This window comes from Fimicolochytrium jonesii (genome assembly GCF_025526975.1).
Source record: "Fimicolochytrium jonesii strain JEL569 chromosome Unknown EV422scaffold_13, whole genome shotgun sequence".
Classification (NCBI taxonomy): domain Eukaryota; kingdom Fungi; phylum Chytridiomycota; class Chytridiomycetes; order Spizellomycetales; family Powellomycetaceae; genus Fimicolochytrium; species Fimicolochytrium jonesii.
The window spans coordinates 22,093-44,205 of NW_026515680.1; the positions used below are offsets into that span (position 1 = coordinate 22,093).

General features: G+C 55.0%; 5 protein-coding genes across 5 annotated transcripts; 3 read left to right on the forward strand and 2 right to left on the reverse strand.

Moving 5' to 3' along the window:
- Nucleotides 1-6,120: 6,120 nt before the first annotated feature.
- Nucleotides 6,121-7,361, forward strand: EV422DRAFT_567793 (uncharacterized protein; the record flags this gene model as incomplete). The annotated part of the gene is made up of 5 exons (XM_053072578.1): nucleotides 6,121-6,292; nucleotides 6,613-6,734; nucleotides 6,801-6,872; nucleotides 6,974-7,113; nucleotides 7,175-7,361. The coding sequence occupies 5 exons, from the start codon at nucleotides 6,121-6,123 to the stop codon at nucleotides 7,359-7,361; spliced, it is 693 nt and encodes a 230-aa protein (XP_052925084.1).
- A 1,952-nt stretch (nucleotides 7,362-9,313) lies between these two features.
- EV422DRAFT_506619 (uncharacterized protein) lies at nucleotides 9,314-11,723 on the forward strand (the record flags this gene model as incomplete). The annotated part of the gene is made up of 4 exons (XM_053068579.1): nucleotides 9,314-9,475; nucleotides 9,561-9,968; nucleotides 10,055-11,108; nucleotides 11,182-11,723. 4 exons carry the CDS (start codon nucleotides 9,314-9,316, stop codon nucleotides 11,721-11,723), a joined length of 2,166 nt encoding a protein of 721 aa, XP_052925085.1.
- Nucleotides 11,724-12,113: 390 nt separating this feature from the next.
- On the reverse strand, nucleotides 12,114-13,651 carry EV422DRAFT_530625 (pyridine nucleotide-disulfide oxidoreductase-domain-containing protein). The gene has a single exon (XM_053070414.1). The coding sequence runs from the start codon at nucleotides 13,371-13,373 to the stop codon at nucleotides 12,276-12,278; it is 1,098 nt and encodes a 365-aa protein (XP_052925086.1). The 5' UTR covers nucleotides 13,374-13,651; the 3' UTR covers nucleotides 12,114-12,275.
- An 819-nt stretch (nucleotides 13,652-14,470) lies between these two features.
- Nucleotides 14,471-15,470, forward strand: EV422DRAFT_67942 (uncharacterized protein). Its single transcript, XM_053074296.1, has 2 exons — nucleotides 14,471-14,814; nucleotides 14,919-15,470. Exons 1-2 carry the CDS (start codon nucleotides 14,616-14,618, stop codon nucleotides 15,320-15,322), a joined length of 603 nt encoding a protein of 200 aa, XP_052925087.1. The 5' UTR covers nucleotides 14,471-14,615; the 3' UTR covers nucleotides 15,323-15,470.
- A 4,891-nt stretch (nucleotides 15,471-20,361) lies between these two features.
- Nucleotides 20,362-21,974, reverse strand: EV422DRAFT_67980 (uncharacterized protein). The gene is made up of 6 exons (XM_053074297.1): nucleotides 21,581-21,974; nucleotides 21,383-21,517; nucleotides 21,196-21,319; nucleotides 20,932-21,127; nucleotides 20,682-20,857; nucleotides 20,362-20,607 (listed from the first exon to the last, which is right to left on the reverse strand). The coding sequence occupies exons 1-6, from the start codon at nucleotides 21,813-21,815 to the stop codon at nucleotides 20,508-20,510; spliced, it is 966 nt and encodes a 321-aa protein (XP_052925088.1). The 5' UTR covers nucleotides 21,816-21,974; the 3' UTR covers nucleotides 20,362-20,507.
- Nucleotides 21,975-22,113: the final 139 nt, after the last annotated feature.

A 22,113-nucleotide genomic window follows, 5' to 3' on the forward strand; every position in this document is an offset into this window, starting at 1 on the left:
GAGTAGGCCAACCACGTCGACGTTCCGATTGGCGCGAAGCAAGAGTCCACTCTGACGTATCAGGTGTGCGGGTTTCCTCTACCTCTATGCAGGGGCCGCCTCGGTATAAACCTCAGTCGACGGCAATGGGCAGCTTATAGCGAAAGGATTCCCACGTCGGTAAAGTTGGCCTGGGGAGAAATGAGGAAGGAATGCCGAGGTGGGTGGGCTTTTATAGACGGCGGGCGGGGGTTGCTCGCTCTATCTCGCAGCCGACAGAGCGCTATAGCCAGCCAAAAAAGGTGGCACAGTCATGCTAAATGCCCGCAATCCGCGCGTGAAGAGAATGAGGGTCTCTGCACTGCCCTTTGTTCATTCCTTTCAGTTCGTCCCTGGGCCTTTGCTTGGCCTTTGTGAATCATCACGGCCCAATCGACTCGAGGATGTCGCAACGTGTATTGACATCCATTTGTGATCATCGCGTTCTAGATGTCCCCTGGATTCGAACGAGATTGATTTGCATCGCGTTCTTCCCATGGATTCGAAACAGAAGCGCGTGAAGTACTGTACGAGATCCCTTGACAGTCCGACGCGTTTCCGGACAGACGGGTCATATACAGGAGGCCAGGTGTATCTGGGTACGACGGGTTCTGCGCATGTTTATGGAACCCAAAAATCAACGACCGGCTGCCGTCAATTTGCGTGCTTCTTCGGGTGTGTAGGCAGGCCGGCGACTTTTGTTCCGTCGTACCCGGGCAATGGCCACCTACTGTATATACAGTCAATTCTTATTTGCAATCATATGATTTTGGAGATTGCATCGCGTTCTACGTGTACCATGGATTCGAAGGGGGAAGAAACAGAAGTACGTAGTCAGGATACAGTTTATCACGTACGCCATACCCAGTCATACCCAGTCATACCTTTGGGCTTGCCCTGGGGTGCCGTGATGTCGAATAGTGATAGCAGCATACGAGTGGTGGTCTTGAGCCCCAGGGTCGGTGGACGCGGACGAATGTTGGAGGACGCGTTTCCGGACACCCTGCACGCGTCCCTCAAACGCTGGTTCTTTTCCTCCCCCTTTGCTATGGATATCCAGATGGTGCACGAAATACAGCGGGTGGCCGAAAGAGCAGTTACGCGCGGGGGTAGCTACCCCTGGTTATGTGGCACCATGAACGTGCGTCTTACAACGCATTACGGTATACAGAACACAACCATCCCCAGAGCAGGAATTGCATGCTCCGCATTTCAAATGCCGCATTTCAGATGATTCCGATGATTCATGAGCAATTGGCGGGCTGGAAGGCTCCATGATGTTCTGTGACTTGGCGACGATGGTCTGGGGATGGTTGTGTTTTGTTAATGCGTCGTGGTATGCACAAGGTCTCTGGAGTAGGCGGGAAACGCGGTCGGTGTCTGAAGGGGTTGCGACGCGAGGTGATGGCGACGCGCATTTGTGCGTTGGATGGGGTCGGGATGAACGACGATGAACGACGACGATGGCGTGCTGACACGAGGGATGGATGGTGGGACGACGACAGCATAGGTGGTGGGCTCCCGTGGAATGGCGACGAAAGTCGAGTCCAATTCGACGACGTGCACTGTACCATCCCCTCCTTCGCCAAGCTACACTTCGCTGGGTATATAAAGAGAGCGTGTTCTTCGAGTTTCCGATTCGCAAACCAACCCCAGCACAAACGATCGAATCTCTCGTCGACACAAGCTCACCAGATACCTTTCTCCCAATCCTAACCCTAACCCTAACCATCATGGGAAAGAACAGAGTGAAGCAACGCGCCAACGAGAAGCTGAAGAAGCAGGCGCGCCGCGACCGGCGTTTCCAACGCATGCCCGAGTACGTCAAGCGCTGCGAAAAGGTCGCGGACTGGATCGCGAAGGAGAGCGGTAAGGAATGAAATGTTAGGATGCTATGTTAACGATGTTGTGGTGCGCTTACACGACCCCTTGTCCGTCCAGCAGAGGACCCCGCCGGCACCGCCGCCTCCGCCTCCGCCTCCACCTCCACCTCCACCTCCACCTCCACCTCCACCTCCACCTCCACCTCCATCTCCACCCCCACCTCCACCATCCCGAAACCCGTGCCCCACCCCATCAAACCCATCGACCGATGCTACAACAAGCCGAAGAAAGGTCTATCGAAGGTGCGGGCACGGGCGAAGACGTTTAAGAGGTTGGATAGAGCGCGTAAGTATGAAAACAAGGGATGCTTTTGTATGTCCCTACAGTGGTGGTTGGAGTTTAATACGGAGGACTTGGAACTCACATCAGCCCGTTATAGCTGGCGCACCCGGCAAGAGGCTCAGAGAGGACCTTCGGAAAGCGCAGGAAGAGACTCGGCAGCTCGCCACCGCCACCGCCGAGAAGGATTCGTCTGTTAGTTCTCGCGTTGTGTATGAATAGAGAAATTTGTTAATATACCCATGGCTTCGCCGAGTACATTTGCTGTTATGCCCCGCGTCTTTCGAATTTCGCAAATTGCCACAGTGCCGTCGATCCCCGTCGCTCGCACCCATCGACTACCCCAACTTTGAAGGGTTTCTTTTTAGGGTTCCCACAGAAGGATGCAAAAGCCCTACATAAAGGAAAGATGCTCCGAAACCTGGAGAATGCAGTCAAATAAGAAAGCGGGAAGCTTACAAGTGAACAGAACATATCAGGAGTGTGCTTCTCGGCAGGTTCTTACGGTTATGACCCGCTTGTCCGCAGGTTGAAGCGGTTCTGAGAGCCAGCTGTGCCCGCCAATGCCTTTGCCGGGCTTGCCTGACTTCCACTCTCCACACCTGGTTTTCGGCCTCCCACGCGGCCTCTCCAATGCAGGAGGAAGCTGCGCCGCAGAAGAGTGGCATTCTGTCATTTATTTCGAACCGTGCCATAACGGCAAATACTCGGCGAAACAATGGCATATATAATATTATATAATATGAGAATTATAGCAATCCGTCAATACATGATTTGGCCCATCGAACATTAGAATTGTTGGGATTGTAGATGGAACTGTGGTTGGCACGGGAGTAACTATGACTCTCCTAAGGTAGCTAAATGCCTCGTCATCTTATTAGTGACGCGCATGAATGGATTAACGAGATTCCCACTGTCCCTATCTACTACTATCCAGCGAAACCACAGCCACGGAAACGGGCTTAGGGACTGAGGGAAAATACGTGATGGAATTATCCTGACGCTCCCGAGGAGGAAAGGACATACCGGTGAACGCGAGGCGTGGAGCGCATCTACAGCCAAGAAGTATCTCGGGGCGCTTGAAGAATAGCTTGCACGCTCAACGCGTGCAAAGATTTCAATCAAATTTTCTACCCTAACCCTGACCTTACGGTCGAGGCACCGCTTTTAGAACCTTGCTAGAGCACATTGTCATATCATGGGGTACGGTAGTTCACACTGCGAAGGGTGGATATTTGGTAGACAAGTAGAGTTATCTACCTCACTCTCCCGTCTTGACGTCGGCAGCGACGTCTCCCCCGGTGGTGTCGTGTCATCCCCCTGCACAGGCTCCTAACCCTGCTCTTATCCCTCCTCCCCACCATCGAGCAGCTCTGCGTCGAGCAGGAGATCAACGACGACCGATAAGTGCTTGAGTATTTGAACGTTGCGCCGGCGCCGTATCAGATCTTCGTGAGGAGGTTTGTGTTTGTCATGGGTTGCATGTTGAGCTGTGTCGGGAACGCCGATAGTGCCGCAGCACCAGGCGCGATAGAGACGTTCAAGGATTACCTGTCAAGGCTGTTCGCGTGCGTGTATAAGAAGCCGCCCCTCTCAGGAGCTGCTCAGGCGTGACGAAGGTGGTATCCGTGCCTGTGGAGAATCCCCCGTTAGGAATATGTATCACGGACGAGCTCCAGGCTACGCTGCTGGAGCTCGCCGTGGACGCCGCTATCGGTGGAGAGGTCAAGGTGGACGGCGCAGGCTGGGCTTACGTCGGTCGACACAACGTCCACGGCTATCAGCCGAAGGCTGGTGTAGTCGATCACGAGATGAGGCTGTCCGAGAGACATTTGAAGACCTTGCCGCGGAGGGTCTGTAGCTGGAAAACGGGCTTGACCAGAAGCTTTCCTCGTTGGCCTTCACGAATGATATTCCCGCCTACTCCCGTCCTGTCCATTTTTCTACCTGCCGATGGGATGTCAGCGACGGCGACGACCTGTCGATCTGATGTTGCCGCCGACAACCTACAGTGAACCCCGGATTCATGGCCGAAGGGGTGACATATGCAGGAAGGAGGCACCATTTGCATCCATCTACGCTGCATTCACGCCGCCGTCTCCATCCTCGGAGTCGCCATCCACCACTTTCGTCAGGCGGCGAATTTCTGTCCTCAGTCTTCATCAGCTCCCCAATGGCGGGCACGCCGCGGATGGGTGTCAGCCAAGGTCGGCGGCCGTTTTCAGCCACTAAGTAGTCGCACTCTACAACCTACCAGTCGAGTTGTCTGTCGGCGATTAGACTTGCTGATTACTGCTGCGCGTCAGAACTTGGTATGCCTTTCCGTCCCCAGGGTCCACGATCAGATGGCGCCCTAGCGCAAATCTACTATCATACTATCAGCTAGAAATACCGGGACGTCAATGACTCAAGTCTTCACCTATGTTCATATGATGGCCGGTGCGCAGCCCCAAATGCTGATGAAAGGGAGCTCGTTATTCAGTTGACCTCGGCTTCCACCTCGTTTTCTCCTTTCCCCAGACCCCCCAATGCCCAAATGCTCCCTGCCCGTCTGGCCCACCCTTGGGCGATGCTTGTTAGTCCCGGTTCCATCCTCGCCCCCCTATTCGCAAGCCGGCTCGCTCCGCATTCCTCGGGCTTCGATTGCTCGCGCGTCGATTCAGGGGTAGACTATGGAAGATGGTGGGTGCGAGGACGAAGGAAGATGGGTAAATCTCAACAACGGTTCAACGTGCACCTTAACTCAGCCAGCTTGGCCAACCTGACTGACCTCGTTCACACAGGATAAGCATACCTCTCAGAGTGCTACGGAGAAAAATGACTTGAGCGAGATGGATGCTTTGATTGACCTCGACTCGTTTCGGAAGCTTACTATATGTTGGGGGGGTCACAAGTTGACATGGCAACGGAGCGAATTACGAATCATGGCTCAGCGAGCGACGGGGGACGGGCACGACGGGCAAGACGGGGGGCGAATGCTGCCAATTGCACCTGATTTCATATGATCCGGATCCGGGGGGCATATGATACGTGTATATGTACCGTACGTATACGAGGATTTCATGTGATTTCCCCCCCGTCCCCCCGTATCCCTCCGCCTTGGCGACATCCGTCCCGTCCTTTGTGCCGTCCCGTCGCCCCCCCCGTCTGATCTCGAGCGCTGTATAAATACCCCCCGGCAGATGGCATCCCAGCGGGACTCCCGAGCGCAACCTTCTTCCTTCGCCGGAACCGTTCTTCTTCTTCCTCTCGCATTCTTCGCATTCTTCTCAGGTGAGTGACTGAGTGAGCCTGAGTTGCTGTATGCATGTAGCTGTGATTCGGACATGCCCCTCGGACATACCCCTCGGACATTCTCGAGATCATCTTCCGAAAAAACATTCTCATTCCCTATTCCTCCCTCTTCATCGATCTCACAGCAGATGGCCCGCATCACAATCAGAGCCGGATCACCCGTTGGAGATAGGGAAGCCCTGCTGCTGGGAAGGGAAGACGTGCCGCCTCCCAGTAGCAGGCACGGCATGAAAACCAGAAGCGGATCACGCGCTGGAGATAGGGAGACGTTCCGCTGGTTGGCAGTCTGCTGGTAATTGGCTGGTAATTGGCGGGTAAGTGGCGGACACACACTATCGAGAGTTATCGGGAGTTATCGGGTGGGTTTGGAAAGAGAGCGTGTTCTTCGAGTATTTGCAAACCGACCCCAGCACAAACGTTCGAATCTCTCGTCAGCACGGGCTCACCAGATACATTCCTCCACATCCTATCGTCATGGGAAGAACAGAATCAAGCAACGCGCGAACGAGAAGTTGAAGAAGCAGGCGCGTCACGACCGGCAAGTCCGATTGTGTCCAGGGATGCGAAATAGCCGCCGACAGCCGACTGGATCGCCAAGCAGGACGGTACGGAAGGAATGAAATGTTACGATGCCACGATGTTACGATGTTGTTGGTGGCCCAATCCACAAACGTTCCGTTGCGCTTACACGACCCCTGTCCACCAGCAGATGACCCCGCCGGCACCTCCACCTCCACCTCTACGCCCACCTCCACCTCCACCTCCACCATCCCCAAACCCATCCCCCACCACGTCAAAAGGAAGATGGACAGAGCGCGTAAGTGTAAAAACGTCGTCGCTTTTACAGGTGTCGCTCTATCGATCTTAGAACTCACGTCAGCCTCCATCCATTCATAGCCGGCGCATTCGGCGAGGGTCTCAGAGAGCTGCTTTGGAAAGATTAGCAAGAGACAGAGGCACGCAAGCACGCCACCGCCACCGCCGAGAAGGAGAACATGAAGACCAACGGCGAAGAGTGAAGGGCGAAGGGCAAAGGTGAAGCGTGAGGGCAGAAAGATGGTATGGCCAAGGGTAAACGGCTTTTCGACCCGCTTTTTTCAGGCTGCCAACCAGCAGCAGGCACGACATGACAACCAGAAGCGGATCACGCGCTGGAGATAGGGAAGACGTTCCGCCTCCCAGAAGCAGGCACGGCATGTAAACCAGAAGCCGAACACGCGCTGCAGATAGGGAAGAAGTACCGCTCATTGCGGACGCTGGTAAGCCCCCCTTTCTTCTCACCACCCCTTTTTTTCCCCACACCCACTGACCAGCTCCAAAACCAGGCTCAATCACAGCAACGACCACTTCCACCGGCGGGCGCGGGCGCGGGCGCGGGAAGGGAAAGGGAAACGGGGGTAGTGGAGAAGGGGAGGTACTTGTCATCATTATCACTTTTTTAGTTTCCATATGTTACCAGAAGACTAATCTCCAACGTCATGGATTCCCAGGACCTAAGGCCATAGCTGAGGACAGCAACGTGGAAAGCAACCTGGTCAGCGACCTCGTCAAATGCTTTGCGAGGGAGCTCCGGCAGGCGGCGACAGATCTCGATGCCAAACATGCCAAATGCGCAAAACTACTGGACCTGCGAAATGAGTAGGAGACCACCCTCAAGAAGCAAGAGGAAGACTTGAAGACTCTCAAAGCGTCCCATGAGGAAAAACTCCAAAGACGCTTTGAAAGTCTTCAATTCTGCCCAGGTCAATGACCTCCAGATTCAACTGCTACGATCCCGGCGTAAAGTAGAGACTCTGCTTGAGGAGGCCAAGGACCTGCGTTTCGAGAAAATGGAAGTAGAAGCTGCGCTGGAGTGCGAGCGGAAGGACACGGCGGAGCTCAGGTAGATGGTAGCTGCTCTGCTGCGTGGGGGGGCCCGCATGCGCCAACCATCTTCGCATACTGTGACGGGGGGGTAAGCGTTCAATTTTGTGCCCTTCTGTGCGCTCAGATAGCTCACTTGCGGTCTTTCAGGAGGCGCCGTTTGCGGGTATGTCACCGACCGGTGGACCAAACCACTGCGAAGATGTCATGGACCCAGAGGCGCCCCCCCCCCCTCCCCCCCCCCCTCCCCCCGCCCCCCCCTCGCCACCTTCCCAAACCGACTGTGCGAGGCCGAGGAGTGGTCCAGCCGAGATGGATAGACCGGAGTCGCGGCCGGGGGCTTGATTACCGTTCTCCAGGTGAGGGTCGTCTTCATCGGACCAGGAACGGTTCGAAGCCTTGTAGCGAGAGGAGAAACCCTGCCCGGACGCCACACAGACGACACCTCACCAACACAAGCGAATCTTTCGAAAGCGGAACGCAAACAAGCTGTGAAAGAGAGCGCGCCTGGCGACACAGGTTACGGATCTTGAGCAGCGGGTGAATTAGCAGACGGGCAAATCCAGAGGGAAGCTCGTAACGCGGATTTGTTGCAGCAGCTTGCGCAACAGCAGAAGTGTTGCTAAGGGGAGGACCGCTCTCCACTGCGGTGTCAATGGATCTCCGAGAAAGTGTTGGGAGGAGGTCGAGGGAAGGTGTACCGGGTCTTCACGGGGAGAGAATTGATGATCACATAGGAAATCGTTGAATCGGTGAAACTTTGTCCCAGCCGGACACACCAATGTAATAGGAAAACATATATTGTTGGAAATTTAAGTATAGATTCTCTCTGTACAGTTGCGATCCCCTTTTACGACAAGAAAGATCAACGGCTCCTATGCCGGCGTTTAACGGCGTGGCATGGGCATAATACCAACTGAATGGGCATGGCGTGGGGCTGGCGTTTTACGGCGGCGCCACCGGCACGCTTCTGCTCTGCTTTCCATGTTGAGCAAGCAAGGGACCACAAAAGCAATGGCAGAATGCCACCCACCAAAAATCAAGCTAGCAATTTACGGCTGGCCTTGCTGGCGGTAAATACCACGCCAAGGGAGCCCAATGCCCCTCCGACAGGAAGAATTCTTGTTGTGACGCGAACAGTACATCCATGTCCAGCTCATCGTTGAGAACGATACATGATCGATTGGGTATAGTCGTCGGTGCCGCTCGTAGTGTGTACAGGAGTCACTAGCTTCGCTTTCCCCCTCCGGCGGAGAGGAGATCAGATCACAGCCCCACCGCCGCAGTCCGCACGCTATGGGTATCGATATCGCCCTCCTCCTCCACCTTCGGCCAACAACTTGGTGATTCCCGTGACCGCCGCCATGGTCGTAACGTCGGCGTCGATGTCGATGTTGTTATGGTAGGTTAGTTACCCAAAAAGTCGTGCATATGACTGTCGTTTTAGCAATTCCGTAGGGTTAGGGTTACCCCAAGAGGCGAGTGGTTAATTGGTTGCCGCGTTGTCCCGAGCGACTTGCCCACTTCTGCACCAGGAATTGGCAAAGTTTGGGATCCATTCGAACGACGAAAATTCTGCTTCCGCCCACCCTCCGATCAAATATGCACCGATATTCCACAAACTTGACACGTAGTAGTACCGGCATGTCGAGAACTTCGGTTATTGGATTTTAAGCTAATACCGTTCTGATGAGGATCGTCGGCGGGCACTGGGCGACCACGCGGCGGTTGCTGGTGAGCACCGTGACCTGCTGGACGCCGCCGCCCATCCATGATCCATCAATGTCGGTAGTAGGCGGTATAGTGACGCCCGTCGCCTTTATTACATTTGGAAGCTTGTGCGGCCCTGGAGAATCAGTGGAGATAGCGGTCCAACCTGGGCATTGCCGGCACTCGCTCTTCCGATTCGGGATTATATAAAAAGAGGGACATGGCCGGCTCCCTTCCTTCCCTTCCGCAACCCCCATCGTCGAAAATGCGCTTCTTTGGACAAATCACCACGGCTGCTGCCATCCTGTCGGCCGCTTCCTCGGCGGCTGCCGCGGCCGCAGATGCTTCGGTTTGCGACACTCCGCTTTGCGCGGAGGCTGCCAAGCAGATCTCCAGCGCTATGGACACGACTGCTGACCCTTGCACGGTATGGTTCGAAGAATAACTGCGTCACAGAGTGCGCATTTCTTTCGCTTACCACCACCATCATCTCTCTTCCCGCCCGTACACAGGACTTCTACCAGTACTCCTGCGGTGGTTGGATCAAGAACCACCCCATTCCGGCCGCCAAAACCCGCATTGGAACCTTCGACGACCTGAACGAAGCCAACCTGCAAATCCTCCGCTCCGCATTGGAAGCTCCTTACACTCCCGTGAATGTTTCTTCCTGTGATCAGGCCGCCGACCGCCACAACTTCAACATTCCTCAGAAGCTGTACAAGCTTTGCATGGACACTGAGAAGATCGAGAAGGATGGACTCAAGCCCATCAAAGACGCTTTGAAGAACCTCAGCGGGCACTTGGCCTTGGGTGATAACAGCGACAAGTTAGACGCCACCAAGACCGCCAAAGCTCTTGCGTACTTGGCGCAACAAGGCACCAACGCTGTCGCGAACTTGTACATCGGAAACAACCCCTTGGTACGTTTAGCTTGTATTGCCTTCTGCACTCCGTATAAGATCTGATTGCACGACCTAACTAATCTCCGTTCTCTATCAACTTAAAGAACCCCGACCAGCTGGTCATTACTTTGATCCAGCCCGACCTGTTGTTCCCCGCCAGGGAATATTACAACAACACCGTCCAAGTTTCCCGCCTTCAGAACACCACTGAAGCCGTTCTCACCGCCTTGTTGCCCGCCGGAAAGACTAGCTTTGCTACCCGTGCGGCCGCCGTCGTCGATTTCGAGAAGAAGTTGGCCGACATTTCGCAAGAAGAGGACGTTATCTACGATCCCATCTTGTCCAACAACCCCTACACTCTCGAGCAGTTCAACAACCTCAGCAAGGCGCTGCCCTGGACCACGTACCTGCAGTCCCTCTTCCCCAAGAAGGCGTTCGGCGATCTCATCAACGAGAACACGAAGCTTATCGTCAACAGCGTCGACTACTTCGTCAAGCTGGGCGAAGTTCTCAGCGCCACCCCCGCTAGCGTCGTCGAAGACTCGATTTTCTTCCGTTATACTCTCAACAACCAGGACACCGGCGCCAAGGCTCTTCGCGATATCTTCCGCGACTACCTGCAGAAGATCGGCAAGGTGGCCAAGGAGGAGCCCGCGAGATGGCAAACGTGTATCAAGAAAGTGGATGCTTCCGTCGGTGAGCTCTCCGGCCGTCTGTTCATCGCTAAGGCTTTCGGTGGAGACAGCAAGCAGCAGGCCTCGATCATGATTGAAAACATCGTCGGCACTTTCGAGGCTAACCTGCCCAACATCGACTGGCTGGACCCCGCTACTCGCGCTAAGGCGTTGGAGAAGGCCCAGGCTGTTTTCAAGAAGATTGGTTACGCAGACATCGTCATGCAGCCCAAGAAGCTTGCCCAGAAGTACAAGGCGCTCAAGGTCGGAAACTCTTACGTCAACTCCGTCATCGACATCAACAGGTGGAAGGCCGCACAGCAGCTCGCTGCCATTTTGAAGCCCGCCGACCGTACCGCTTTCGACATGACCCCTCCCACCGTTAATGCCTACTACAACCCTCCTATGAATGAAATCGTCTTCCCTGCAGGTATCCTTCAGCGTCCCTTCTACGGAGCCGGTGTTCCGGACTACTTGAACTACGGTATGTTGCCCTCGCTTCTGACAATCTGACGCCGCCTTTATATCACTCAACTCTCGTTTCTTTCCTCTCCTAGGTGGTATCGGGATGGTCATTGGACACGAATTGACCCACGGCTTTGACGACAACGGCCGTCACTACGGCGGCAACGGAGCGGTTGAAGACTGGTGGACCAACACCACCGCGGCTGAGTTCGAACAGAAGGCCGTCTGCTTCAAGGACCAGTACTCTGCTTTCCAAGTCACCGGACCCGACGGCGAGAAGGCCAACGTCGACGGCGCGCAGACCCTCGGCGAGAACCTCGCTGACAACGGAGGCATCGCCCAGTCGTACGCCGCATGGACCAAGGAATACAAATCCGCGGAGGGCGCAGCCCGCAACCAGCTCCTCCCTGGAATCACCAACACTCCCGAGCAGCTCTTCTTCCTCTCCTTCGCCCAAGTATGGTGCCAGAACATCCGTCCCGAGGCCCTCTTCGCCGCCGTCGCTTCCGACGCCCACGCTCCTGCCAGGTTCCGTGTTGCGGGAACTGTCGCCAACACCCCCGAGTTCGCTCAGGCGTTCCAGTGCAAGGCTGGTACTCCCCTGAACCCCGCCAACAGGTGCAAGATCTGGTAGATCCGGAATCTATAGGACTTTGTGTCAACCCCTTAGATTATACCATTGACGATAGACGATATACCTCTGATACGCATAGACCACATCTATAAGACCTGTAGACAGATTGAGCTGGCTCTTAGAATTAATATATGTGTCGTCGTCAAGTAAATTCGTACACGAACGGGGAATTGAGTTGAAGCCCTTTGCCCGTTGCGGTGGTCCCAAATCGCGGGAAGGGAGCAACTATCCGAGTCCACCCAGCTCGTGCGTGACCTGGGTATGTGCTGTGAATCTTTCCCCGCCAAACGTTCATCGGCAGAGCACGCACGCGCCGGGGTTGAAAACGCTCCAATGCACAGTGATGCATCCTCCTCCCTCGACTTTACGCAGGAGGGCCATTTGCCGGAAGTTTTCATTCGCCACAAATGCACTTGCCTAAACCCTAACCCTTATCTCTTTTGAGCTATCGAGTGCTATGACTGAAAGCTACGGTGGGAGGGAGGGATGGTCGATGAAAGATTCTATGCTATATACATATGTACATCCCGTCCGCGTTTTACCAAGCGTTCTCTATAGCGCGGTCGCAGCAACCCACTTTGGCACGACACGGGAGAGGTAATCCATAAATTTCCACATGCCCACTTTCAGTTCCATATTCCCCGCCGCGTCCGTTCCCAGTTCAGGGAACGCTATGCCGACGCCGTACAGTCCAGGAGCAATGATGCCGGTTTTGTTGTCGTACGGGATCGGATTAGGGATACCTTTGACGCTTATGGTTTCCTGCTGGAACCCAATAGCGTAGACGACTTTTGTGCAGGTGGGGAGGTACTTTTCGATATTTTGTGGCGTGGATTGGTAACGTTGGATGTTGGTAGGCAGATTGCCGTGCTCGAGGTTCGCTTTCGCCCATTCGGCCGTCTTGCCTTTTAGGCCCGTGTTGTCGTGGAGGATAGTGCCGTCCGGGTAGAACACAGCGTAGATCAATGGACTTTGGTAGAAGTTGACAACGTTAGAGACACCACACGCTAGGAGGTCCCGAACGATCATGATGGCCGAGTGCGAGGAACCGAAAACGGCGACGTTGTCCGTGGGTTTAACTTTTGTGCAGAGGGTTTCGATACACAAGGCGTGTTCGACGGGAAGGATGGGAACGTCGCCTGAGGACATGGTGCGAGGTTTTGATCCAATGGCGAGGATGACGTTCGTGGAAGTCAAGGTGCTGCCACTGTCCAGCTCCATCAGCCAGTCATCTGTTGCTCCAGACCGTTCGACCGTGACCACAAAGTCGTGAAAGCAAAAAACCTTGCGCATGAGAGTCGCGGTAACACATTGCAAAGGCTCGACCATCGCGCCGAGCTGGCACGTTTCAGAGGCGTCCATCTGGTGCAGTGCCAACTGGGTCTCACACTTGTCGTAGCCGAATGCGGGAGAGGCCTCAAGGAAGCGAGTAAAGGTAGCGACAGAGGTATTGCTCCATACGGACCGCCATTTGCGCCCACAAAGGCCAACGTCGAATTTGGGATCGACCCAAGCGATATCGGTGGCGTTGACGCCGTTGTCGAGGAGCTTTCCAACGGCTGCTATACCCGCAGGGCCAGCTCCGACTACACACCAGGTGTAGTTTCGGTGTGGGGCAGCGGCGGACGCTAAAGGTGTGCTAGCGAGCATTTGTTGCGTTGCCGATGGACTTTGTGAAGGCTACGGTAGCAGTACAGTAGCACAGAAGGGTGCTACCCATGTATCTAACCGTATCTGTCTCTATCGCTGTCTACCCGCCTTCAGAGTCCGGCCTTGCTTTTTGGGCCTTGTTCGGAGTGTCCATGTTGCGTGCCTGCCTGCCTGCAGTTCCTGGGGTTCGCAGTTCCCGAGTCGGAGCAAGTCGGCAAGTCGTGCGAAGGACAGGGCCCGGTCGCACAATCGACAGCGCGCCCCTGCGCCACACCGAGAACTCCGCCCGCAACCAACAACTCCCAACGTCCCACAATCTATCAAGAGTTCTGACGTCGATGGATTCGCTACTGACTAGACTGCACAGAGCTCACATATCCTGCTAACTACATACATGTACAGACTGAGGAATATTCTTCCAGCAGACCCTCCTTCTAACTGGAGAATCAGGCCAAATGGTCACATCTCGCTCTCATTTGCGCATCTGAGGAAGAGGTTTTGCGACAAAGAAAGGCGTCCCAGAGGGTGGTCTATGAGAGGCACGACTCGTTCCCTGAATACTTGCTGTCCTTATCTGCGAGAGGCACGACTCGTTCCCTGAATGCTTACTGCCCTTATCTGCGTGATCTTGTCGACCGTAAACAAAGTGGCAGGGCGGAGTTCTCAGGAAGAGGTTTTGCGACAAAGAAAGGCGTCCCAGAGGGTAGCCTATGAGAAGCACGACTCGTTCCCTGAATACTTTGCTGTCCTTATCTGCGAGAGGCACGACTCGTTCCCTAAATGCTTGCTGTCCTTATCTGCGTGATCTTGTCGACCGCAAACAAAGTGGCAGGGCGGAGTTGTCGAAGAAAATCTCCGTATGGTGGAATCCTCTGCGTGATTTTGTCGACCGTAAACAAGATGGCAGGGCGGAGCAGGGCTGAGCAGGGCGGAGCAGAGCGGAGTTGTCGAAGAAAATCTCCATATGGTGGAATGCAATGTTCAATGGCGTCTCGGTTGCTTTCAGGATAGGGCGAAAATGCCTCGCCTTTGCGAGTTGGGGAGTTGGGGAAAAGAGGGAGGGGACGGGGGGCTCTTCAGGCTCTCGCTGGCACGCACATAAAAGCCGGTCGAGCGGCCCCCGTCCCCTCCCTCTTTTCTCCCCAACTTGCAACCCAAAGACCGCATCTGCCACCACCAGCAGAAGCCACCACCAACCGCCAACCACCAACCATCAACCCCCATCTTCGGCCGATCACCAAGATGGACGCAGTCCAGGCTTCGGCCTCAACTCTCTTTTCCCTCTCCGCTACGGACCTCCATAGCGCTACGTCTGCCCCGGCGCCTGCGACCGGTAAGGTCGTTCGGTCGACGCCGACCCCCGGTGTCCCGTGGCTTGGCATCCCACGGGACTTCCGGAGGTCGCTCCCGGACGACCTCACGGTGGTCAACTCTGTCCTTGGTAGGTTTCCGTTTGCGATTCTTCTCTGGCTTGTGGTGCGGCGTGCCGGATTCAGAGGTAGCAACGCTCACATTCCACATTCTTCTTCGTCATCCCTCCTGCAGGGACTTCGTTCCCCACCACCACCACCAAGAAGAGCGCGCGGGGGTGCTACCAGCCCCCCGACCTCTCCCGCCTCTCGGCGCAGCTCCTCCGTGAGGGCTGCCCGCCTCTCCACCAGTGTCTCCTTCGGGCGCCACTGGTGCCCAATGGCCCGGGCCACTGGGACGATACCCTGTCCCTGCGGCAGGTCGGCGCCATTGCGGGCGCGTTGAAGTCGGTCCTTGAGGTTAGTTGCTGCTTGCCTGCTCATCCGTCGCTAAGAGTCATTGCTTTGGATTGTTGCTTACTTCTTTCAAAACTTCTTCCTTTCCATCTTCCGTGCGATTCTTTACTTGATGCTCATCAGAAGAAGGTAACTATCCATCGCTTTGCTCTCGCATCACACATCCATCGAACACACACCTAACCCTGCATCTCCCCCTCTCCTCCTTACTTCCGCCTCACAGGACGAGGAGACGGCTCTCCTCCTCCATGAAACGGCCGCGCTCCGGGCCTCCCACCTGGAGGAGAAGTCCCTCCTCGAGAAGGAGCGGGCCCTCCTTCAGGAGGAGAACCGGGCGTGGTTTGCCTGCTGGAGGCAGGAGACCGCCGACCTCGACGCCGTTACCCAGGACGTGTGGGTGGCGACGGCGGCCGGGGCGTTCTTGGACCCCGCGCCAGCCTACACCCCGCCTCCGAAGTGGCGGCGTTTGGCGAAAGCCTTACGCACCAAGGTAAAGCTGATTGACTGCTTCACTTATCATTGTACGGTGACCGCGTTGCTGAACTCGTTGATTTGACGTTCGTAGTTCGGACGGCGGAAGTTTCGGTGGGCGGGGGGAGTCGTCGGCGAGACGGAGACGGGAATCGCGCCCGCGGCCGCATGACAAGGTAAATATCATCACTACATCCCACAGCTTCCCATCCTACATCCCTGACACTAATACATCGTCGTTCTCCATTTCCTAGTTAGGGACGGGGGTTAGTGACCCTTTGGTACCCTTTGTAAATAATTGTATATAGAGAATGAGAACGTAATCCTGTGCTGTTGATTTGAGACGTGATGCCTGTTGTGACTTGAAAGTTTGTGCAAGAAACATGAAACGCACTGCTTTGGCGTGCATGATGCACATAGGTGCGGTTGCGGAGCGCACGCTGGCTTTTATATGCCACGAGATGCTAAAACAACGAATCCATGCAAGGAGAACATGAAGAGATGGATGGACGACTCACCAAAAAACGCATGAATGGCAGGATTGTCAAAGTGCGATGACTAGCTGAACTTCCGCACTGCAGAAGCAGTCCCTGAAGGGACTGGCCACGGACGATCAGGCACCGGCTGTTCGAGCGCATGCGACAAAACAGCGAGTCAGCTACAGCATGTTTCGACAGAACAAATGACAGAGCATGATATGGGTACCAAAACGTGGGAAACGAGGTCTATAGCCTACGCCATCACATTAATAGGTCTCTGAAAGGAAAGGGAACGCCGTACATGATGCAACGCCAATCCCAACCTCCTCAGCAAAACCGACCTCCCAACGCACGCTAATTCCCCCTCCCCAAATCCACCCCCGTCACATCCGCTCGCAACCCGACGGGACCAGTCCCCCATAAACCCAGTCAACCCCTCCCCCGGGGCAAGATCCTCACAGATGCGATCACAGCTCCATGAATCGAAAGGGAAATTGGCTTTAACGAGTGACGGGAGCAGCTCCTCAAAGACCAGGTCTTGCGACAGGAGTTGACAGAGACGGGGGTCGAGAGGCGGTCGGGTTCGTAGGGGAGGGGTGCGAACTCTGCGCCGGCAGGGACGAGGAGACGGACCTTGCTTGACGCAGTTGTTTCCGGCGCAGAAGATGGGGCGATGGGATTGGCCGCCCGTGGCGTTCGGGTTGGCGGCTTGGATCAAGAGATACCTGACCATTTCCTGGGTGTTGCTGTACTCATTCCCGCACGCGGCTATCAGTGGGGCACCGTCTCTGAAATTGACGTAGTCCGGATGGGCTGTCCTTTCGACAAGAAGTTTTGCGATATCGACGACCCGAATGTGGCATACAGAGTCGTCAGGGAACATAACTCCGTAGTCCCGCAACAGGCAAACGCGGTTGGTGGAGAATAGCATGGAATCCACCGAAAGCGCATTCCGGAGCGCATGTGGACCGCAAATCTGTGCATTTCCACCCGCATCCAGTAGCAACTCCAGAATATCCACGTCCAGGTTCCACAGCGTGACGTCGATCAGAGCGGGATCATGCCAAATGCGAAGTTCGGTGCCCGTCAATAGGGTGTTGGGGATCGGTGCTGGACTCCAGCAGGAGTTGGATTGTGTGCAGTTGGCGATTGAGACAGGCGTGACTCAGCGGGATTCCGTGGTATAGGTTGATGTATGCACCGAGCTCGATCAGCAGCCTAGGTGCGTCCAGATCCAGGCGCACTTGATGCACTAGCGCCTTTTGGAAGCGTCCGGCGGGTCCGAATCGTTCCGAATGAAATTGAAGATCGCTGGAGAACCGTGGCAAGCCTTTTGAGCTGCTACAGCAATCGTCTTGTCGTCGCGATGTATATCTGCTCCGGCATCAAGAAGGATCCGCATGTTATGAAGCTAGCGAAAGCAAGGCATGGGTTGGCGTTCATGCCTTTTCTGAGCAGATATTTGATCATGTTAGGGCGGGCGTTGTTGGCGGAGCGCGGAGAAACTTGGTTGACATCGGCACCTGCGTCTAACACGACTGTGATTGACTCAAGATCGCCGGCTCTGCCAGTGCATTATTCGGATCTATGATAACCCCGCTTCGAGGAGGGCGGATATCATTTTTGCTAGGTTGCCGGAAATTCCATTTTCCCATAACCAACCCGAGCGCGTCCAGGTCGTTTCCGCTCAAGACCGCATCGACTTGAGATATGTCCGCTCCCTGTTAGATTAGAGCTTGAACGTTCTTGCTGTTGCGGGACCAGAGGGCACCTATCAGATAGATACTTGTCTCGAGCGGGAGGCATGATGGAAGCCATGGTGGCCCACCTGAGCAGTCCTGTCCGGAGGTTCTTCTTGTACTTGAGGTGGGTGCTTCCTTTGCGATGGCGTGGGTCCTTTCAGCTTTTCGCCGCATGGGGACTAAGATAGCTCGAAGACCACTCCTATGGGAGTGATCCAGTGGTCCGGGAGGTGTATACGTGGCGAACTCCGTATGTGCTGTCCAAAACGTTATCGTTCTTCGGCCACAGTCAAGGGGTGCTCTGTATATGTACCTGGAAGTTGGAAGTGTTGTTGGTGTTCCAAGGCCGTCCTTCGCTTGCGTCGAGAAAGAAGCACATCCAACGCGTCCCAGACGCGTCCCGCCAGAGTCCCAGCGTTTCGCGGTGCTGTCACTTTACTGACAGTTTTTTCCATCTGGAAAGCAGGAGGGATGGGTTTGTTCACGACGAGGCACGACCGGGAGCTTAGGGTTAGGGTTAGGGTTAGGGTTAGGGTAAGGTGCCTCCGCTGCGGAGATTTGAGCTTGGAAAGGGTGGAGGTCGTTGTACGAACTGAAGCCGGCGGTGTCTATGCAAAATTCGGGAGGTTCTGTAGATGTGAAGCCGGACAAACGCAAATGGGAAGCCAATCTGGCAGATTCTGTGCGCTGGAGTTTCCAAAAACAACTATTGTTTTGCCCAAATTCTTCCCGAGGCTCACAGAAAAGGGAAGCGATGAAACTCTCGTATCTCGTTTCTGCATGGATCGATTGACTCAGAACGATGAAGTTAACAGAAACGTTAAAATGTCAATTCGAGGACCTCATAGTCTCCGACATCGGCGTCCATCTGCTCCCCGTTCACTGCAATGTAACAACGCTCCTGATAGATCTTCTCAAACAACGCGCGGTCGTATCCTTTCACCGGTCCCATCCTTCCAAGAGTCGTCGGTTCGAATGGAGCAAGGACTGGCGCCGCGGTATGCTTGCCCCATCGCGTTTTGGCGTTGCGATGGCGTACCAAGATCATGAAGGCTCCTTTCGTATGGATGCGCTCAGTGTGGAATGGGATACAGCATATATGACGGTTGTTCTCGGACCAGGTGCGACCGACAATGTGATGCTTATTTTCGGGGATATAAGCAGATACCGAGAACTGCATTGCGTCATTCAAAAGTGCATGAAGGTTAGGAGTCCGCCTTCGGGCGACCAGCGGCGGAGGAGATTCGACTTACGCTTCCGCCTTGTTGGGTATGGCTCGCTTTGGCCTCGGCTGACTTCGATGCAGGCGTAAGTAAACGGCAAGAAAAGGGAAGACAAAGGGGGGGTGCGTACTGGGGCTCCCGGGCTCTCCCTATTTATACACCAGTGGGTACGACGCCCAGGACACATCGTTCCGAGCATAGCCTGACTTCTTGGTTGCACATAGAGGCTCAGCAACCCGTCGACGCCGTCGTACTCGTTCGTGCCCATGGTCGCGCGTTGCTAGCTCCCTGGGGCCCGCCAAAGGCTTCAGACGTGGCTCAGGATCGCGCCCGGCGAGCCAGATGGTTGCATATTAGGGTTAGGGTTATATTAGTATATGCTACCTTGGCACGAGTATGATCAGTGATGATAGCCTTCAAAGCGACCAAGTTCCAACTCGCATTTTCGGCCTGTTTCCGGGCTGCTACGTGAGCAACGTAGTGAGCATGCAGTTACGCGCGCGACCACGAACAGCTCCTCGGCAGACCACATCACCAGCTACCACCGCGCGTAACTGCTCGCCCAATGTACTACTTATGTACGGTATACAGTACTCCGGACCCACACCCACATTCATGGCTGCTGGGGCAAAGCATGAATGAATTCATGCTGACTTCTGCCGTTTCCACATCCACCAGCGCACCTCTTTCCCTCACGTGACTTTCAAGTCGTCCAGGGCCAAGATGGCCAAGATGCTTTTTCGGGATGAAACGACCCTTGCAGTGATCCGATATATAAAATAGGACGGAGCCTTGGCAGCGGGGGGTGGCCCAACATCCGGAACAAGCCAGTGGACCTGTTCACACTCAACGAGATACTTCCAAGTAGTCGGCGAGGGCAAATGGAATTTCCCAAACCTCTTGGTGTGACATGTTTGCCGTAGCGCTTTGTTTTCTGCTCGAACGACGGACGCTCCTGTGATGATGGGACGTAATGTAGCTGTTGCGATACTAAGAACAAAAAGCCTGACCCGACCGTCAAGTTCGATGTAAGAATGAATGGGGGAGTCTGTCATTTTGCAACGACTGAACTGTCAGAATCCCGTCAATTGACGATCTGGCCGACGACACACACACAACACGGGTTCTCGGTTTGAAGTGCATATACGCGACGACAAGCTAGATCTAGAACCACACCGACGTCGAGAGCCGAGTGGGGTGGCAGACGCGATACGGGAGTGTGAGCGCTTGGGTTTTTGACAGAGCGCTCTCATGACGTAAATCAGTGGCACAGTTGTGGTGCCCCGCACTACCATTTATGCTGCATGCTACCATGTATGCTACAACCAAATACCGACATCTGACTGTTGCTTGAAAGTCTACACTAAACCAGACTCATCCCTGACAAAAAAACAGCGTTGCTAAACAACCCACAATATCGGAAGACTACGTCAAGAAAGAAAGATGGTGGACTCTACACCGCTCCAGGCTCAAACCCTAACCTCTCATACATCTTTACCGCCGCCTCGCCTCCCGTATACCACGGCTCAAGCGTCTCTCCCCAGACCGCTTTCCTATACGCACCCCAGAAGTCAGATCAGAACGAAAGAGGCACACATACGCAGCCAGAAAAGAAATGCTCACGTACCTCACACGCCATAGGTACTGGTCGAGCACAGGCAGTTCCTTGTATGCATAGGTCTTCATCGGGAATTCGACGGGGATCCACATGATGGATGCGAGGATGGCAAAGACGGAGGCGTCGACGGATGTGGGCTGGTCGCCGAGCATAAATCGTTTGGTTCCCAGGAAGTCTGCTATGGCCTGTATTCCATGCGGTCAACCAGTGAGTAACCCATGTGTATGCATTGATACGCAAACGCGTGGAAGACAAGTACCTTCAAATCCCTGCACCCAATCGCATATATCTCCTGAGCCGAATGTCGGCCCAGTCCCTGGTTCGCGAGCTTCTTTGCAGTGCCGCGGCGGATCAGGCGCGCGATGAATTTAAGGGCGAGTGGGAGAGGACCTGAGAGGCCGGTATATGCGCGGAGGGTGTCGTGGATGTTGTCGACGTTGCGAGATTGGCCCATGCTGTGGGGATGTGTGTGGGATGGTTGGTAGGGTTACTTAGCCGGAGCGAACATGTGACGCGCACGTACCATGCGACGGTGTGCTCCGAGACCATTCGGTTGAACGCATGGCCCTGCGCAAGTTGTTCAGGCGTGAGCGTTAGATCTCCAACAACCTGATGGTCAGGGAATCTTGTTTGGAGGAACTGGATGACTGCACATTGTTCCATGTCAGCAAAAGAACGTTCATCCCCACATGTTTGCGTGACCAACATACTCAGCTCCGAATCTCCCATTTTGATGCCGTCCATCTCAATGAATGGGATCTTGCCCTTTGGCGCTGCTTTGAGGTCGAAGCCGCGGATCACCACATAGGGAATCTTGGCCATAAGCAGCCACGTTTCCAGCTTCACTAGAAGAATATGGGATTAGGGAGTCTACCCCATTTTCAGAGGTTGCATATGGCTCAACTTACGAGAAAACGGACTAGCATTCGGATGCCCCCAAGGCCGTATATCCGGCATATGCACATAAAGCACGCCGGGCTTCTTTTCCTCGCCAGGCTTCAACGTCGGCGTGTTAGAGACGGGATACACGGGCGCCATGAGACTCCTCAACCTTCGTCGCGCGAGGTTGCCGAGCCCTGCGAAGAGAAGAGCTGCGAAGATGAGGACGCCTAGTGTGGCGAGGACTACGGTCGCTGCTGACATGGTGGTCTGGGTCGAGTGGCGCGGGCTCTCAAGATGGGTTCGCGGGGAATGCGGATGGGCATGCTGTCTTATAACTTCTCGCCCTCCGAGAGATCAGCGGCTGCGGGGCGCCCAACCGCCGCCTGTTCTTCTTTCGAGTGAGGCATGTCGCTCTCTTGCCGTGCGCTGCTATTGATGAGTCCCTCTCACATAATGCGCCGGCCGGTGGTGAAGGTAGGAAAGTGAGGATTCCGCCGAAGCACAGACGGGCGTTGGCAAGGTGGCCCCGTCACGCGCTTCCTGTTATTACGGCGTCCGC

Bases quoted from the DNA above. Each gene is read 5' to 3' on its own strand.
- EV422DRAFT_530625 (XM_053070414.1), bottom strand. From the start codon at position 13,373: ATGCTCGCTAGCACACCTTTAGCGTCCGCCGCTGCCCCACACCGAAAC.
- EV422DRAFT_67942 (XM_053074296.1), top strand. From the start codon at position 14,616: ATGGACGCAGTCCAGGCTTCGGCCTCAACTCTCTTTTCCCTCTCCGCT. The intron at 14,815-14,918 runs GTAGGTTTCCGT...TCCCTCCTGCAG, and splicing joins GGTGGTCAACTCTGTCCTTG to GGACTTCGTTCCCCACCACC.
- EV422DRAFT_67980 (XM_053074297.1), bottom strand. From the start codon at position 21,815: ATGTCAGCAGCGACCGTAGTCCTCGCCACACTAGGCGTCCTCATCTTC. The intron at 20,858-20,931 runs GTACTTGTCTTC...CATGGAATACAG, and splicing joins TTGGGTGCAGGGATTTGAAG to GCCATAGCAGACTTCCTGGG. The intron at 20,608-20,681 runs GTACGTGAGCAT...GGGTGCGTATAG, and splicing joins CAGTACCTATGGCGTGTGAG to GAAAGCGGTCTGGGGAGAGA.